Below are 17,818 nucleotides of genomic sequence, written 5' to 3' on the forward strand. Positions count from 1 at the left end.
TGTGTTCTATGATACCGTCCTTTAAGAGCAGGGCCGTTTCTTCCGCAATGAATTGCGCGTCCGCGCGAGAGTAGCGCCGCGATTTGACGGCTACAGGGGTACAATCAGTGGTCAGGTTGGGGAACAGTGAGAGTGGCTCCATGTCCATTTGAGCGAGGGCGCACACAGCGAGCGTGTCCGGCCCTCCGAAGTCTATTTCCAAACGTCCATGCCGCTTAAGGAAATCAAGTCCTAACAGAACGTCAGCGCATAAGGCCGGTAATACCATGAGATACACATCCGGGAACGTGCGTCCCTTTATCACAAGTTTCAATCGACACGCCCCTTTTGTGCTCAACCGAAGTCCCTGAGAGGCCATGAAGATCCGGCGGGTTGTCCCGAGAACCGGCCACCCATGTTGATGCACGAGTCGCTGATCGATAAAACTATCCGTGGACCCCGTGTCAATCAAAGCTTGCGCAAAAACGCCCGCGACCGTGAGCGGAATGATGGCCTGCGCAAGGCCGGCAGACCCGGCAGGTATAGTACCGGCCGGGCGAGAAGATCGCGCCTCGCGGGTGGATCCCACGCCGGCTGCAATCCTTCGGGCAGCGTCGGCAGGTTGGGCCTCAGCAGGAGCATTGAAGTCAGTTGGCTCATCAGCAGTTTCATTTGCCAGAGTGGGTGTGTGTTGGTCGTAAGAGCAGCCGCCAGATGGCGCTCGAGCCACGTGAGAAAGATCTCTGCCGTCTGCAGATTCATATGCCAAAGTGGGTGTATGTAATTCGTAAGAGCCGCTGCCAGATGGCGCTCGCGTCACGTGAGAAAGATCTCTGCCGTCTGCAGATTCATATGCCAAAGTGGGTGCATGTAATTCGTAAAAGCTGCCGTCAGATGGGGCTCGAGTCACGTGCTGCGTTTGCCGCACTTCGAGAGGAGTTTCCAAAGCAGGAGCATGTCGCTTGTTTGAAGTAGGCGTTCGAATGCCAGTCAAGGTCGGTCGCGCTGTGGCCAGTCGCGTTCGCGCCATTTGTTTCGGCGGCCCGGTGTATCTCACCAAGGTCGGGCGTGTAGCCAGAGGCCCGCGAGAAGGAGAGCGGCTCTTCAAAGCCGAGTGAGGCGCCCCGTCCGGCGCTCGATCCGTTGGCTCCGTGATGAGCCCATTCAAGGTCGCGCGGGGACGCGTGCCCCGAGCGGCCTTCCTGCAGACCTTTGCAAAATGGCCCTTGGTGGAGCACAGGTGGCATGTCGCCTCCTGGGCCGGGCATTCAGAGCGAGGGTGCTGCCGATTCCCACAAAAATAACATTTTGCATACCGGTCAGGCCGTGGCCGGGCAGCGGCGGCAGCAGTGAGGCCGGAAGCGGAGTCCGCTTCAGGAGCTCCCAGAGACTCGGCCGTAGTGGTCGGGTCCCCCTCCGTATCCTCGGCGGTAGCCCTCTCCGGTCGCGCGAGTTGCGAGGTCCCCGCCACGACTCGTGGGTGATCATATGCGGTCAATTGTTCTCGGGCATCTGTGTATACACGTGCCAGCCGTAGTGCTTCTGTAAATGTCAGATCCGCGACCTCCAAGAGTCGGAGCCGCAAGACTCCAGAATTAATTCCGGAGATGAATGAATCTCGGAGCAAGTCGTCCTGCACTTGCTCGTGGGTCCGGACGTCCTGCACGCAGTCTGCCAACAGGTAGCGCAACTCCTGCGCGAAGCGATCGATCGATTCAGATGGTTGCTGTCGCCGCTGAGAGAGTTGATGCCGGCCGTGCACAGCGCTCCGTGTCTTTACGTAGAGGCGCTTCAGCTCGGCTAGAGCCGTAGCGTACGTCCCAAATCGAGAAATGTTCCGGAAAACGGTGTGATAGACCTTCGACTGTAACACGGACAGCTTTATCGCAGCGGTGGGCTCTGTTTCGTGAGCAGCAAAGTAATTCTCCAGCGTGTTGAGCCAGTGAGCGAACTCCGATGCTGATCCCTCAGCTTGAGGGTCGGCTCCGAGAATCGGTACCACGATCATCTTGTGGTCAGCCATTCCGGCGATCTAAATGATATTAAATGTCGTGAAAATCAAGCTCAGACACGACTTGACCTCTGGGTAGGTTTAATATCATTTAGATCTGTAGTACATCCTGTAAGAATACATGCATGCAACAGGCATTAAAATCAGAGCATTTCATGAGCAGCAATGGTTGAATCAATATAACAATGGTCCTACAGAGAGGACTGTCAGCGCAGCATTTAGGGGCGTACATACCATTCAAACTACAGGACTATGTCACAGTGAGTTCCGCTGGAGTGTCCGCGCGCCCCGGTTGTCCCGGGTCTTATAGACGCCCCTTCCGTAGCGAGCACACCCTGGGTTCACCTTGGTATAATTTCACTACATCCTCGTTATAAAAACGCCTGAAAGGCTAGTGGTACCCCCGTAATGATCATGTGCATTTTCAGTTCACTGCTGGATGAAAGAATCCCTTGGTTCATCACCCTTTTGTACTGATTAAATTATTTCTACGATATATCCATTTTCTCTCTCTATCTTTCATGTTACCTGCCTCTGTCTCCATCCATTGGTCTCCAGGTTCTTATTACACTCATCCATCTGTTATCTATTCTTGTGCTAATATGAACAGCCCACTAGAATTTTTTTCTTTTGACTGTCTAATATGTCCTGCATTCTTGTTTGTTGTTGAACCTATTTACAGTCGTGGCCAAAAATATTGGCACCCTTGTACTTTTTCAAATAACGCACTATTTCTTCCAGAAAATTGTTGAAATCAAAAAATATTTTGGTATCCACATATGTATTTCTTTGGTTTGCAGTGGAACAAAACAAAAAAGCTGAAAAGAATTACTAAATCTTTGCTTATTCCACACAGACATCCTAAAATGGCCCAGACAATATTATTGGCACCTTTTAGAAGTTGTTAGAAATCATTTGATTTCAAGCAGGTGATTCCCATTTAAGTTGGAATTGAACTCACTTATGGTGAGTTGCAGGTGCCCGCAATAACAAAATCACTCATTCAACCAGTTTGAATAGAGAAAAGGAGTCATTCTGCTGTTTTGTGTCACTGTGTGTCCTGCAATGTGCATGGAGAACAGAAAGAAAACCAGATTATTGTCTGAGGAGGTCAGACACAATATCGTAGCCAAGCATGGACAATCTCAAGGCTTCAGGTCCATCTCCAGAGACATTGATGTTCCTGTGTCCACCGTACGCAATGTTATCAGGAAGTTTAAAGCCCATAGCACTGTAAACCTCCCTGGATGTGGCCACAAGAGAAAACTTGATCGAAGATTGCAGTGAAGGATTGTTCAAATGGAGGAGAAAGCACCTCGATCAACTGCCAAACAGATTCAAGCTGACCTTCAGACACAATGTACCACCGTTTCAACTTGAACCATCCGTCGCCAACTTAATGAAAGGGGGTTCTATGGGAGGAGACCCAGGAGGACACCACTGATGAGAAAGTCCGACTGGAGTTTGCCAAAACACACCCGAACAAGCCAAAATCCTTCTGGAAGATTGTCCTGTGGACAGATGAGACCAAATTAGAGCTTTTTGTAAAGCACATCATCTCTATGTTTACAGAAAACAAAATGAATCCTTCAAAGAAAAGAACACCTTCCCTACAGTCACACATGGAAGAGGTTCAGTGATGTTTTGGGGTTGCTGTGCTGCCTCTGTCACTGGGTGCCTTGAATGTGTGCATGGCATCATGAAATCAGGAGATTACCAAGGCTTTTTGAGCGCAATGTTCAACCCAATGTCAGAAGCTGGGCCTCCGTCAAAGGTCATGGGTCTTGCAGCAGGACAATGACCCCAAACACACTTCAAAAAGCACCCAGGAATGGTTCAAGACAAAATGCTGGACTGTTTGAAGTGGCCAGCAATGAGTCCAGATCTATATCGAATTGAACACCTGTGGGGAGATCTGAAAACAGCAGTTGGGAGAAGGCACCCTTCAAATCTGGGAGAACTGGAGCAGTTTGCACAATAAGAGTGGGCCAAACTGCCAGTACAGAGGTGTAGGAAGCTCATTCATGGCTATAGGAAACACTTGACTGCAGTTATTTTGTCCAAAGGCTGTGCTACCAAATATTAAGTCTTGGGTGTCAATGATTTTATCAATGCCATTTATTTTTATTTCCTGATTTAAAAGGATATATTAAGTTCTGATTAAAAAAACAAAGGTTCTGTAATATTAACAATGAAATAAAGAATTGTGGAGACCAAATACTTTATTCATTTCAACTTATTTTTAGAGAAAATTGTGATTTATTTGAAAAAAGTGCAAGGGTACCAATATTTCTGGCCATGACTGTATGATTAATTCTTTTTGGGGTTTTTGTCTTTTTAAATATTTTTAAAATAATATTTTAATTTTTTTGTATTTTTATTTATTTTATTTATTTCTTTTTGTCTGAACCCATTTGAGATTTGAACCCTTTTTTTTTTTTGAACCTATTTATGTTGGAAACACACGAACAGCCGGGTTGAGGGACAAAACTGAGGTGGACTCAGAGAAATAAGAGTTGTGGGGAAGAATGAGAGTAAGGGGAGGACATAAGCTTGATACAGCTTCCAACTCTCAATCATAAAAGTGTAAAGTGGAAATTTTCTTATCTTTGCAAGTAATATTTGGCATGTGTCTTTCAATGTTTGAGTTACTATAATTGTATTTTCCTGATCCATAGAATGATTCACAGATCATTATTTGTAGTATGTATTCATTAAAAACTTTTCATTTAAAGCATATGGTTAAGTTGATATTTGTGTCACTTTATTTGCCAAAAGCCTTCGTACAAAACAAACTTTGTTGTCTTATTTTTCCTGATCTTTTTCATTTAATAGAAACATTTGACCCAAATAAATACATTTTTCCTCTTCAATTATGGTATTGTCTACCCTTCTGTCGATGTCTACACTTTCCGACACCGTGCCAACACCGGCATTCTCACCCCGTTCCCTCATAGTCCATGCCTCACTCAACACTGCCGATGGGGAGATTAATCCCAAAATGAGTCCAAATATGCAAACAATGACCTTTTGCTGTGCTTTCAGAAAAGGCATCGAGCAGACCGAATGGTGAACAAAAGTGACACACAAGGTAAGTGTTTTTTTACATTAAAAAAATAAAATGAATATTTTCTCAATCATTTGTATGAGGTACATTGTTGGGCACAAGTTTTGTGAAAGCAAAATTAACTGAAGAAAATTCTGATATGAAAAGGTGATATGCAAATTGTGATCATGTTGGCAGCAGCCACATTTGTATCAGGTTGCAAATCATTTATATCAGGTCTTTGTTTTGTGCATTGTTTGACATTAAGTATGGTCACTGCTTGTTAAATGCTATGGGTTAAAGGTGCATTAATCCCCTCTTTTTATGAAGTCATTTGTCTTATGGGCTTGTGCTTTGCATTTATTTTAACCCTCAGTACTCAGAAATGGAATGTGGCAGACTGTTCCTTGGGAAAAGGTAAGATTTTAACCGTCATGTTTCTACCTTAGGAATGAATCCATATCTGTGTGGCTCGGGAATGAATCCGTATCCATGTCCGTGTGGCTCGGGAATGAATCCATAATCTGACATATGTGGATTTTCTGACCAACACGCTGTGCCTACCCGCCACTTCCTTGATGGACTTGATCAAAAGATAGCATGTTGCACTTCACAAACAAACACATAGCATATCTCTCTCAGCGAGTCTCAATTTGGATGTAAAAATAAGTGAAAAGTATAAACAAAAGGATCTTTTAGAACACATAGTTGTTGCTGATGTCATTGCAGCTGTGGTTGTTGTTGATTGTGTGTTCCTTCCATGTACTATATGTTTTTCGATTGCTTTGAGAAGTATATATATATATATATATATATATATATATATATATATATATATATATATATATATATATATATATATATATATATATATATATATATATACATATATATATATATATATATATATAGATATATATATATAAATATATACAGTGAAACCTTGACTAACGAGTTTAATTCGTTCTGTGACCGAGCTCGTAACTCAATTTGCTCGTTTCTCAAATTAAATTCCCCATTAAAATGAATTGAAATGCTATTAATCCGTTCCAGCCCCCCAAAAACCACACCAATTTTTTTTGAAATATATATATATAAATATCTCGCGCTTTATATTTCACCTGTATGCAGCATACAAGTTGGCAGGATGGCCTGGACTGGAGGTACGCACACTTGACTCTAAACTGTCCAGCCTGGGTTTGAATCCCGACCCAGCTATAACCTGTCATGTCGGTGTTTCACAGGCAGAATGATTCATCAATGTGTGTACCGCTAAACTGGGCGCCCCGTTTGCGTCCCATTAGTTGTTGGATGTTAAGGATCTCACCGTGTCTTCCACAAAGAGAAGGCGAGCTATCGCCGGCACTCTGAACAAGTTGTGGCCTGGCATGCTCTTCTCCTCTGCCGTTATATACGTCCTCCTCGGCATCTTTTTCCAGAAGAGCCCTGTCTCGTCACAGTTGAAGATTTGCTGGGGGATGTATCCTTCGGCTTCTATCAGTTCGGCAAAAGTTAGAATAAAATCTTCAGCTGCCTTCACATCCGAGCTTGCTGCATCACCATGCCTGACGACGGAGTGAATGCCGGTCCTCTTCTTAAAATTATCAAACCATCCCCGACTGGCTTTGAATGACTCTTCCAATGCCTCGTCCGTTGATGTTCCCGCCGTCTGCTGCACCAAATCCCCGTAAATGTCTCGTGCCTTCTCACAGATGATGCTCTCGGTCACGGTATCTCCTGCGAGCTGCTTCTCCGTCAACCACACAAACAACAACTTCTCCATCTCTTCATGGACAGAGGTCCGGAGCTTTCAAATAATCTTAACGCCCTTGGCTGGCGTTATAGCCTTTATCGACTCCTTCTGCTTCAAAATCGTACATATCGTAGAAGTACTACGATCGTGCTGCCTCGCCAAGTCGACAACACGCACACCTCGCTCATGTTTTTCGATGATTACGTGTTTTATATCCAAGCTCGCTCGCTCGTAACTCGGATCTCGGCTCGCATCACAAAGCAAAAAACCGACCGAGCGACGGCTCGTATCTCGGAAAACTCGTAAGTTGGTGCACTTGTAAGTCAAGGTTTCACTGTATATATGTATATATATATGTATATATATATATATATATATATATATATATATATATATATATACATACATACATACATACATACATACATACATACATACATACATACATACATACATACATACATTGCATTCAGACCCCTTCATTTTTTTCACATTTTGTTATGTTGCAGCCTTATGCTGAAATCGTTTAAATTCATTTTTTACCCTCATCAATCTACACTCAATACCCCATAATGACAAAGAGAAAACAGGATTTTAGAAAGTTGTGCAAATTTATTAAAAAGAAAAAAGAGAAATATCACATTGACATAAGTATTCAGACCCTTTGCTATGACACTTGAAATTTAGCTGAGGTGCCTCCCATTTCTCTTGATCATCTTTGAGATGTTTCTGCACCTTGATTGGAGTCCACCTGTGGTAAATTCAATTGATTGGACATGATTTGGAAAGGCACACACCTGTCTATATAAGGTCTCACAGCTGACAATGCATATCGGAGCAAAAACCAAGCCATGAGGTCGAAGGAACTGCCTGCAGAGCTCAGAGACAGGATTGTGTCGAGGCACAGATCTGGGGAAGCTTACAAAAAAAATCTCTGCTGCATTGAAGGTTCCCAAGAGCACAGTGGCCTCCATAATTCTTAAATGGAAGAAGTTTGGAACAACCAGGACTCTTCCTAGAGTGGCCGCCCAGCCAAACTGAGCAATCGGGGGAGAAGGGCCTTGGTAATAGAGGTGACCAAGAACCCGATGATCACTCTGGCTGAGCTCCAGAGATCATGTGTAGAGATGGGAGAAACTTCCAGAAGGACAACCATCAGTGCAACACTCCACCGATCTGGGCTTTATGGCAGAGTGGCCAGATGGATTTAGGCTTTTCCTTTTGCTGTGCATATGGTTAAGTTGATATTTATCAACGAGCCGACGACGTATCAACGGCGAGCCGACGAACCCCGGCGAGACCCCGAGTGGTTGAGCTAAGCCCACACACACACACACACGACTCTTTTATTTTCAGTTATATTGTCCCCTCGTGTGTGTTATACGTCTGTGCGTAGGAGCGCTCATAAGGGGGTTTTAGTTACCACACGTTTTTCCTGTCCCGAATAAACCCTTGTATTATTTTTTCCCAACCAATTTTACAACCCGTCCCGGCTGAGTTAATTTGCAGGGTCAAGATATTGGTGAGGCCGTCCAGGTAAGTCGGTACTCTTCTTTCTCATCGCGTATCATCCGCCATCAATTTGAGTCGAACGCCTCCATTAACCCTCGTTTCCATCCGTGGCTTACTCTCGGTCTTAACTGAGAGCAGTCACAGGACAATATTCATAATTGGGGAATAATTGATGAGTTTAATCGGGAATATTTGTTGGTGAGTTGATTCAATGGCTGGGAAAGGCAGGTTACTGTGAATTTTGTGAACTCTTCTCCTTAAATCTTAGTGTGTAGCGGTTACCGGACACAATTCTCTTGTACCGGCCGGTGACGTAATCAGCGGGCGGTCACTTGGATTGCATACCACGCCCCGTTGAGAGGCGTGGCTTACTGATTGAATTTGAAATATATATTGCCGCTTGGGGTAGCCATTTTCAGTGCATTCGTGCCGAGCTCGGAATAAACGGCTCTGTGAAACTCAGCTCGTTGTCGCGTCCATATTGTTGGAGTTCGACGTGGGAGCACAGCTCCACATTGGTGACCTCTTTTACAAACACGGCAATGGAGTCGACCGTTGCTTTGAAACTCCCTGGCTTCTGGGAATCGCACGCGGCCGTCTGGTTTGCCCAAGCGGAGTCCCAGTTCGCTCTGCGGCACATCACGGCAGACTCGACTCGCTTCCACCATGTGGTCTCCATGCTAAACGCCGCCACCGCCTCCCGGGTCTTGAGCCTTCTACGGAGCCCGCCGACCGCCGACAAGTACGGCACACTCAAACGACTACTCCTCGGTACGTTTGACCTCACTGAGGCCGAACGCGCGCGACAGCTGCTCGATCTGCCTGAGCTCGGGGAGGCTCGACCATCCAAGCGCGTGGACCACATGCTCTCCCTGCTCGGCGAACACCGCCCAGATTTCATCTTTCGCGAGCTGTTTCTCCGACAGCTACCCGGGCAGGTACGCTTAGCTTTGGCTAACTCTACAATCAAGGACCCTTGCGCCCTGGCTAAGGAAGCCGATAAATTTTTCTCAGCCGGGCGGCACTTCGGAGCGGCCGCCTGGAACCCTGGTCCGGCCGAGGCAACGCCCCCGCCACGACCGGCTCTGCCACCGGCCGATTCAGCACCCCTTGCGGCCGCGGCCGCCATGACACCGCGTCAGCGGGACCCGCCACGACCGGCGCCACGGCCACCACCGGGGCGGACCATGTGCTATTACCACACCAGGTTCGGGCAGAAGGCCAGAACATGTCGCCCACCGTGCACTTTCGGCGGGTCGGGAAACGACCAGGCCGGCGCTCGCTTCCTGCCATGAGCGTCGGCCATTCCGGCAGCCTTTTGTTAATTACGGACACCGTGTCCGGGTGACGTTTCCTGTGTGATACGTGAGCTCAGGTGAGTGTTATACCCGCCTCGAGGCAGGACAAACAGGCCGCGCTTTGCGGCCCCGCCTTGGTCGCCGCAAACGGCTCCTCTATCCGCACCTTCGGTTCACGCAGCGTCGCACTCTGCTTCGGGGGCCAGCGTTTCGAGTGGGATTTCGTCACAGCGAACGTGCCCATGGCTTTGTTGGGTGCGGATTTTCTTTGCGCCCATGGACTTTTGGTTGACGCAAAACGTCGTCGGCTCGTCAACGCAGAGTCCTTCAGCTCTCTCGCTTGTTCGTTGAGCGGCTCCGCACCAACCAAGCTAGCCTGCGCGCTCCCAGCCGCGGACGACTTCACCCGCCTCCTCGCTGAGTTCCGCGCCCTCACGCGGCCGACGTTTTCAGCCGTCGCCGTCAAACACGGCGTCAAACACCACATCCCAACCACTGGTCCACCGGTCTACGCCAGGGCTCGTCGCCTCGACCCTGCCAAACTCGCCGTGGCAAAGGCGGAATTCGACGCGCTGGAGCAGTTGGGCATTGTGCGGCGCTCGAACAGCGCGTGGGCCTCGCCCCTGCACATCGTACCCAAACCGGGTGGCGGATGGCGACCGTGCGGCGATTATCGCCGCCTCAACGACGCCACCACCCCCGACCGGTACCCGATACCGCATATCCAGGACTTTTCCGCCCGTTTGGCCGGGCGGGTGATCTTCTCCAAGGTCGACCTTATTCGGGGCTACCACCAGGTACCTGTCCGGCCGGCCGACGTTCCGAAGACGGCTGTAATTACACCCTTTGGCCTCTTTGAGTTCCTCCGAATGCCGTTCGGCCTTAAGAACGCAGCCCAGGCCTTCCAGCGGCTGATGGACAGTGTGCTGCGCGATCTCACCTTTCTGTTCGTCTGCCTGGATGACATTCTCATCGCCAGCACTTCCCGGGCGGATCACCTCCTTCACCTGCGCACGCTTTTTGAGCGCCTCAGCCAGCACGACCTCATCATCAACCCGGCGAAATTCCAGTTTGGCGTGGCTGCCGTTGACTTCCTGGGACACCGCATCACGAAGCGCGGGGCCGTTCCGCTGCCGACTAAGGTGGAGGCCGTTAAAAGTTTCCCGCGCCCCCGCTCCGTCAAGGCCCTGCAGGAGTTTTTGGGTATGGTGAACTTCTACCACCGGTTAGTGCCTCGCGCCGCCCAACTCATGCGCCCCCTGTACGAGGCCCTCAGGGGTAAGCCGGCCAAGCACGACATCGCCTGGACCGAGGAAATGGACGAGGCGTTAACGGGCGCTAAGCTGGCCCTCGCCAACGCAACCATGCTGGCGCACCCGGCGCTCGACGCACAAATCGCCCTTACCACGGACGCTTCCGACTACGCGGTGGGCGCCGTGCATGAGCAGTGGGTTAACGGGGCTTGGCAACCGCTGGCCTTCTTCAGACGGCAGCTCCGCCCTAACGAGCGCAAATACAGCACGTTCGACCGCGAGCTCCTCGGCCTTTACCTGGCGGTTCGCCACTTCCGCCACCTTTTAGAGGGCCGCCCATTCCACGGCGTTTGTGGATCACAAACCCCTGGTCTTCGCCATGGCCAAGGTCTCAGAGCGATGGTCGGCTCGTCAGCAGCGCCACCTCTCCGTCGTGTCCGAATTCACGACGGACATCAGGCACGTCGCGGGCAAGGACAATGCTGTGGCCGATTGCCTCTCCCGGTCCGTCGCGGGCGCCGTCCACATCGGCGTGGACTACGCCCGCATGGCGGCCGACCAGATCTCCGACCCCACGGTGCAAGCCCTCCGGACAGCGGACACGGGCCTGCGGTTGTCCGATGTCCCCTTCAAGGACACAGGCACAGTTCTCCTGTGCGAAGTTTCCCTGGGCCAACCTCGTCCCATTGTGCCCGCTGGATGGCAACGGCTCGTTTTTGACGCCATCCACGGCCTTTCACACCCGGGCCGGAAAGCGTCGCAGAAGCTCGTGGCAGCGAAATTCGTCTGGCACGGGCTCCGGAAGGACGTCCGCGACTGGGCCAACGCCTGTGTCGCCTGCCAGCGTGCGAAGGTCCACCGGCACACCCAGGCCACGTTGGCACCATTCGACGTGCCCGTGCGGCGTTTCGACCACGTCAATGTGGACCTGGTGGGACCCCTTCCTCCCTCGCGGGGCTTCACCCATCTCCTCACGATGGTAGACAGGACCACCAGGTGGCCGGAGGCCGTCCCGCTGACGTCAACGATGTCCGCCGACGTGGCGCAGGCCTTCATCGGCACCTGGGTCACCCGTTTCGGCGCCCCCTCGGACGTCTCCTCTGACAGAGGCCCACAGTTCACCTCTGAGCTTTGGGGCGTGGTCGCTCAGGCCTTGGGGGTCAAACTTCACCGCATCATGGCCTACCACCCCCAGGCCAACGGCTTGTGCGAGAGGTTCCACCGCTCAATGAAGGCCGCTCTCAGGGCCAGCCTCCAGGACAACAGTTGGGCTGACAGGCTCCCGTGGGTGCTATTGGGCCTCTGGACGGCCCCTAAAGAAGACCTCCAGGCTTCTACCACCGAGCTGGTCTACGGCCAACCACTGCGCGTGCCGGGGGAGTTCATCCCCGACGCCAGCGGCCCCTGGTCCGCGGCTCGCCAACGCTCGGTCCTCCAGGAGGCCGCCAGGAGATTTGCCCCGGTGCCCACGTCTCATCATGGCTGTCCTCAACCCCATGTCCCCCCAGCGCTTCACACAGCGGAGTACGTTTTTGTGCGCAATGACACGCACCGGGGACCGCTCCGGCCACCGTACGATGGGCTTTTTCGGGTCTTGAGGAGGGGTGACAAGTCGTTCGTCATCGACATTGGCGGCAAACCGGACCATATCTCCATGGACAGCCTCAAGCCGGCCCATTTGGACCTCGACCAACCTCCACGGTTGGCCCTTCCTCCCCGGCGGGGCCGTCCCCCGTCGACCAAGCCCCCCGCCCGACCATCCGCCGCCAAGCCGCCTCCCACCCCCACACGAATCGCTAGGGGTCGTTTCGGCTGGGTCATTAAGGCCCCCCACAAACTGACTCTCCCTGTACAAGTGAATTCGGGGGGGGGGGGGCGCATGTAGCGGTTACCGGACACAATTCTCTTGTACCGGCCGGTGACGTAATCAGCGGGCGGTCACTCGGATTGCATACCACGCCCCGTTGAGAGGCGTGGCTTACTGTTTGAATTTGAAATATATATTGCCGCTCGGGGTAGCCATTTTCAGTGCATTTGTGCCGAGCTCGGAATAAACAGCTCTGTGAAACTGAGCTCGTTGTCGCGTCCATATTGTTGGAGTTCGATGTGGGAGCACAGCTCCACAAGTGCAATGAAAATGCAGGTTTTGTTTTACTGATCTTTTTTTGAATTGGAATTCTCGATAAGGTATTGCCATTGTAAAAGGGTTGGCGTCAGGAAGGGCATCCGGCCATAAAAACATTGCCTCAAAAAGAGAACCATGACAATTACAACGAGATATGGGCAGGGAACAGCTCGAAGTACCCCGTGGGGGACCCCACTCCCTCTCGTCAAAACTCAAGGTGGGGAACTCGATCGAAGCAAGGGTGGAAATCACTCCATTTATGACGACGAAAAGTCTGATGCCCGATGTGGAGATCGGTTTCTGAGGTTTGGGACGTGGAATGTAGGGACAATGACAGGGAGATCAGTAGAAGTGGTGGAAGTATTGGTCAGAAGAAGAGTGGACATATGTTGTGTGCAGAAGACAATATGGAAGGGAAGTGGTGTGAGAATGGTGAAGGGTAGGCAGGGACAGAAATACAAGTTTGTGTGGCAAGGGTGCCCAAAAGGCGTGAATGGTGTTGGTGTCCTGTTTTCTGAGGAGTTTGTAGACAGTGTGTTGAGTGTGACGAGAGTGAGTGAAAGGTTGATGATGGTGAAAATGATGATTGGAAAGCTCTTGGTGAACGTCATCTCGGGATATGCTCTGCAGGTTGGTCGGAGCGATGAAGAGAAGGACAAGTTCTGGGGTGCAATAGGGAAGCTGATGGAAAACGTGAAAGAAAAGGAAGTTGTTGTGGTAGGAGGAGACATAAATGGACATGTGGGAAGGAGTATGGACGGTTTTGAGGGAGTTCATGGGGGTTACGGATATTGTGTGAGAAATGCAGAAGGTGAAAGGATTTTGGAGTTTGCTGATGGAGCTGATTTGTTGATTTGTAATACTCAGTTCCAGAAAGAGGAAAATAAGCTTGTTACATACACGTCAGGTGGGTCGACGACAACCGTTGACTACCTGATGGTGCGTAGGCGAGATAGGGGGCACCTCCGGGACACAAAGGTGTTCCCGGGGGAGGAGGCTGTTTCACAGCACCACTTGGTTGTCTGCGACATAAGGTTGAAAGGTGCGAGGAGAGCTCGGCGGGTGAAGTACCAACCGAGAATGAAGGTGTGGAGGTTGAATGAGGTGACAGTGAGGGAGGCATTAAAAGAGAGGCTGAGTATGGGAGAGGATGATGTGGTTGAGCTTGAAAGTGGTTGGATGTCAATGAAAGAAAGTTTGTTGGGAGCCGTTGGTGAGGTATGTGGATGGACAAAAGGACCACAGAGGCACTGGGAAACATGGTGGTGGGGTGATGAAGTTGGAAAGAAGATTGATGAGAAGAGGAAGAAGTTCAAGGAGTGGCAGAAGGCGAAGGGTACGGGGGCAGAAAAGGAATAGCATGAAAGTTATAAGGCAGCCAAGAAGGCTGCAAAGAAAGAGGTAGCAAAGGCGCAGGAGGCATGTCGGAAAATGTTCGGAGAACGCTTAGATTTGGAAGAGGGTCAGAGAGCTGTATTCAGGATGGCAAAGCAGATAGCGAAAGAGAGGTGTGATGTGATGGGGGTGAGTTGCTTGAAGGATGAAGTGGGACAAATCGTTGTGGACCCAGATGGAATTAAAGGAAGATGGAAGAGATATATGGAAATACTGTTGAATGCAGAGAATGAATGGGATGGCAACATAGAGAGTAACCCAGTTTTAGGACCGGCAGAGAAGATAACCGAGAAGGAAGTTGAGGAAGCGATTAAAGCAATGAAGAGTAGAAAAGCAGGAGGGCTGACGGGAGTTGTGGGAGATATGTTGAAGGCAGTGGGAGATTGGGGTGTGAAGAGAATGACAGAGATCTGCAATCTGGTGGTGAAAGAAGGCCGCATTCCAGTGGATTGGGAACTGAGTACCCTCGTCCCTCTATACAAGGGGAAAGGTGACCCTCTGGACTGAGGCTCTTATCGAGCGATAAAGGTATTGGAGCATGGAATGAAGGTATTGGAAAGGGTGTTGGAGAGGAGGATAAGGAAGAAAGTGAAGATTGACGAAATGCAGTTTGGATTTATGCCAGGAAGAGGAACGACAGACGTGCTTTTTATTGTGAGGCAGTTGCAGGAGAAGTACATGGAGAAGAGGAAGAAGTTGTATCTTGGGTTTGTTGATCTGGAGAAAGCATTCGATAGGGTTCCACGTGAAGTAGTGACATGGGCATTGAGGAAGTTCGGAGTGGAGGAATGGTTGATCAGAGTCGTGATGGCAATGTACAAAAGAGCGCGCACATCCGTAAGGACGAAAGACGGGAACAGTGGTGAGTTTGAGGTGAAGGTCGGAGTGCATCAGGGGTCGGTACTAAGTCCACTACTATTTGTAGCTGTGATGGAGGTGCTGGCTCGGAACGTAAAGGAGGGTTTACCGTGGGAGTTGTTGTATGCAGATGATCTGGTGTTGATTGCAGAAAGTATGGATGGACTGAATGAGAAGATGAACAAGTGGAAGGAATGTATGGAGACGAAAGGTCTGAAGGTGAATATCGGAAAAACAAAGGTGATGGCAAGTGGTAAAGCATGTGGTGAGGTGGAAAGAACTGGGAAGTGGCCATGTGCGATGTGCAGGAAGGGTGTCGGAGTGAACTCAATTCAATGTACAATGTGCGCTGAGTGGGTTCATCAAAAATGTAGTGGTTTGAGAGAGTCATTAACCAGTGTGGCATCTACATTCAAGTGTAAGGTGTGCACAGAGGGAGCTGCAGATGGAGGAAATGTTGAGTTGGATCTTGGAGACGGCATGAAGCTGGACGGTGTGAAAACATTTTGTTACCTCGGAGACATGCTGAATGGAGAAGGTGGATCAGACTCGGCAACGGTTGCGAGAGTGAGATGTGCATGGAAGAAGTTTCGGGAACTGAGTGGCGTGCTGACGATGAGGGGAGTGTCGTTGAAGCTGAAGGGAAAGGTGTATGCTGCATGTGTGAGAAGTGTTATAATTTATGGGCGTGAGACATGGGTGATGAACGTAGAGCAGCAACGAAGGCTGGAAAGGGTGGAAATGCGAATGGTTCGGTGGATGTGTGGAGTATCGTTGAGAGAGAGGAAGCCAAATGATGAATTGCGAAAGATGATGGGAATAGAGCCTGTGATGGATGCTGTGAAGAGAAACAGTTTGAGATGGCGTTGAGGAAGGATGAAAGTGACTGGTTGAGAAGAGTGATGGAAATGAATGTGGAAGGAAGTAGAGGACGGGGAAGACCGAGAAAGACTTGGCTAAAGATGGTCGAAGAAGAAATGCGGGCCAGGGGGTTAACAAGGGGAGATGCAGAAAATAGGGCAAAATGGAGAACATTGTCATGGGGACCGCAAGGCTAACCCCCGCTCTTGCAGGGAAAATGGCCTTTTAAAATGCCTGTTGTTGTTGTCTGTTGTTGTTGTATTGCCATTGTAAAGGTTGTTATGGCGTAGCCCATAGGGCAAAGCCGTCTAGAACCGTGTTTGTCCGTCCGTATGTATGTCCCCTCAAACGTATACCAATCAGAGCTGAGGATCTGGTCATATGACAGGGTGATGTGATTACGTCTGATGTCATTACGGCGGTAAGGTGGCTGACTCTCCACACTCCGGCATTTTGATTCCAATTTCGTTCAGGCCGAACATATAGTCGAACCTGTCATATATCACAATCGCCGTGCTCTACCTTTACGTTTTTCATTCAGTGTGAAAGACAAACAAACATATTGTTAAAATGACCATCACATATCGAAAGCATCGGCGTTACGGCTCTTCCATCAAAACGGAATGTGTCGGTCTTAGGCTTTATGCCTCACCTTTGGACCGCTTCGGACAAATTAAGCCCAGGTTTCTTAATACAGTAGTGCATCGTTTCAGTAGTATCGTTTCCGTAATAGTAATAATAATAATAATATAGTAAATATGACCATAACACTTTAATCCCAATGTCATGAATACAAATTTAATGGATTGAAGCGGTGTATGGTTCATTAATCAATGATAAGCAGTGTTCGGCACTAACAACCGTGGAAGTAAGGAATTCGCCTCGGGTTTTTGACTGTCATTAACCCAACAATTGTGGGGTATGTATATTACAGTCGAACTTCCCTCAGTTCTGTAAGTAAAACTTGCCTTACCTGTCGGAATTCCTCCAAATTTCTTTGTTTAATGTTATAAACAGCATTAGCGACTGTTTAAAAAGCTAATCATTTGTGTTTGTGGTTTATAATATTTTACAAACCCGGCCACGCCGCTATTATCTCTTTCGGTCTTGTTTTTTGTATATAAAAACCAATGATTCTTGGTTTCTACAGCTTGAAGCTGAGTCGAGGCTCGTGTAAGAGCTAACACATTCAATACGAAAACGAGCACGGACACATAAAACATATAATAAAGGGAGCGGGAGACGAGGGGGAGAGAGAGGAAAGCATACAAGCACAATAACAGTCGAGAGCAGGGACGTCGGTAGATCTGTGGAAGGGAGAGGGCTGGGGGAGGTGGGAGGGGGTACACGATATAAAACAAGAGGACACTACCAGGAATTTCAGGGAAGAAAATGTTTGAGATTGAAAGAGGTGGATTTGGGGTGTTTTAGCGGGGGTAGAAAAGATCAAGGTTTTGGATGGGGGAAGATAAGAGATGGTGGTGAACAGCTATTTTAAAGACCTGGAGGGAGGAGTGCGATTGAAGGGAGTGGGGGAGTTTGTTCCAGAGGTGGGAAAAAGAGGAATGAAACGGTGAAGGTGAGCAGAGAGTCTTGATTTTGGCAGTTTCACCAGAAGAGGGTTTCTGGCAGAATTGTGCGTCCTGAAGGAATATTTTGGGACAGAGCACAGACAGAGCTGGGGGAGCAAGGCTGGAGAGGAGTCGGTAGAAAACAGAAAGACCACC

The 17,818-nt window shown here is 49.4% G+C and overlaps 1 protein-coding gene across 1 annotated transcript in view; it reads left to right on the plus strand.

The window, feature by feature from the left end:
• ATP8A1 (ATPase phospholipid transporting 8A1) overlaps positions 1-17,818 on the plus strand; it is a 541,081-nt gene that overhangs the window by 80,648 nt on the left and 442,615 nt on the right. The window contains exons 7-8 of the mRNA XM_078776729.1: positions 5,036-5,081; positions 5,413-5,453. Of these exons, the coding sequence (XP_078632855.1) occupies positions 5,036-5,081; positions 5,413-5,453 (87 nt within the window). The remainder of the gene's footprint in view (positions 1-5,035; positions 5,082-5,412; positions 5,454-17,818) is intronic.

The sequence above is a fragment of the Myxine glutinosa genome, chromosome 4 (genome assembly GCF_964187855.1).
Source record: "Myxine glutinosa chromosome 4, kmMyxGlut1.1, whole genome shotgun sequence".
Classification (NCBI taxonomy): Eukaryota; Metazoa; Chordata; class Myxini; order Myxiniformes; family Myxinidae; genus Myxine; species Myxine glutinosa.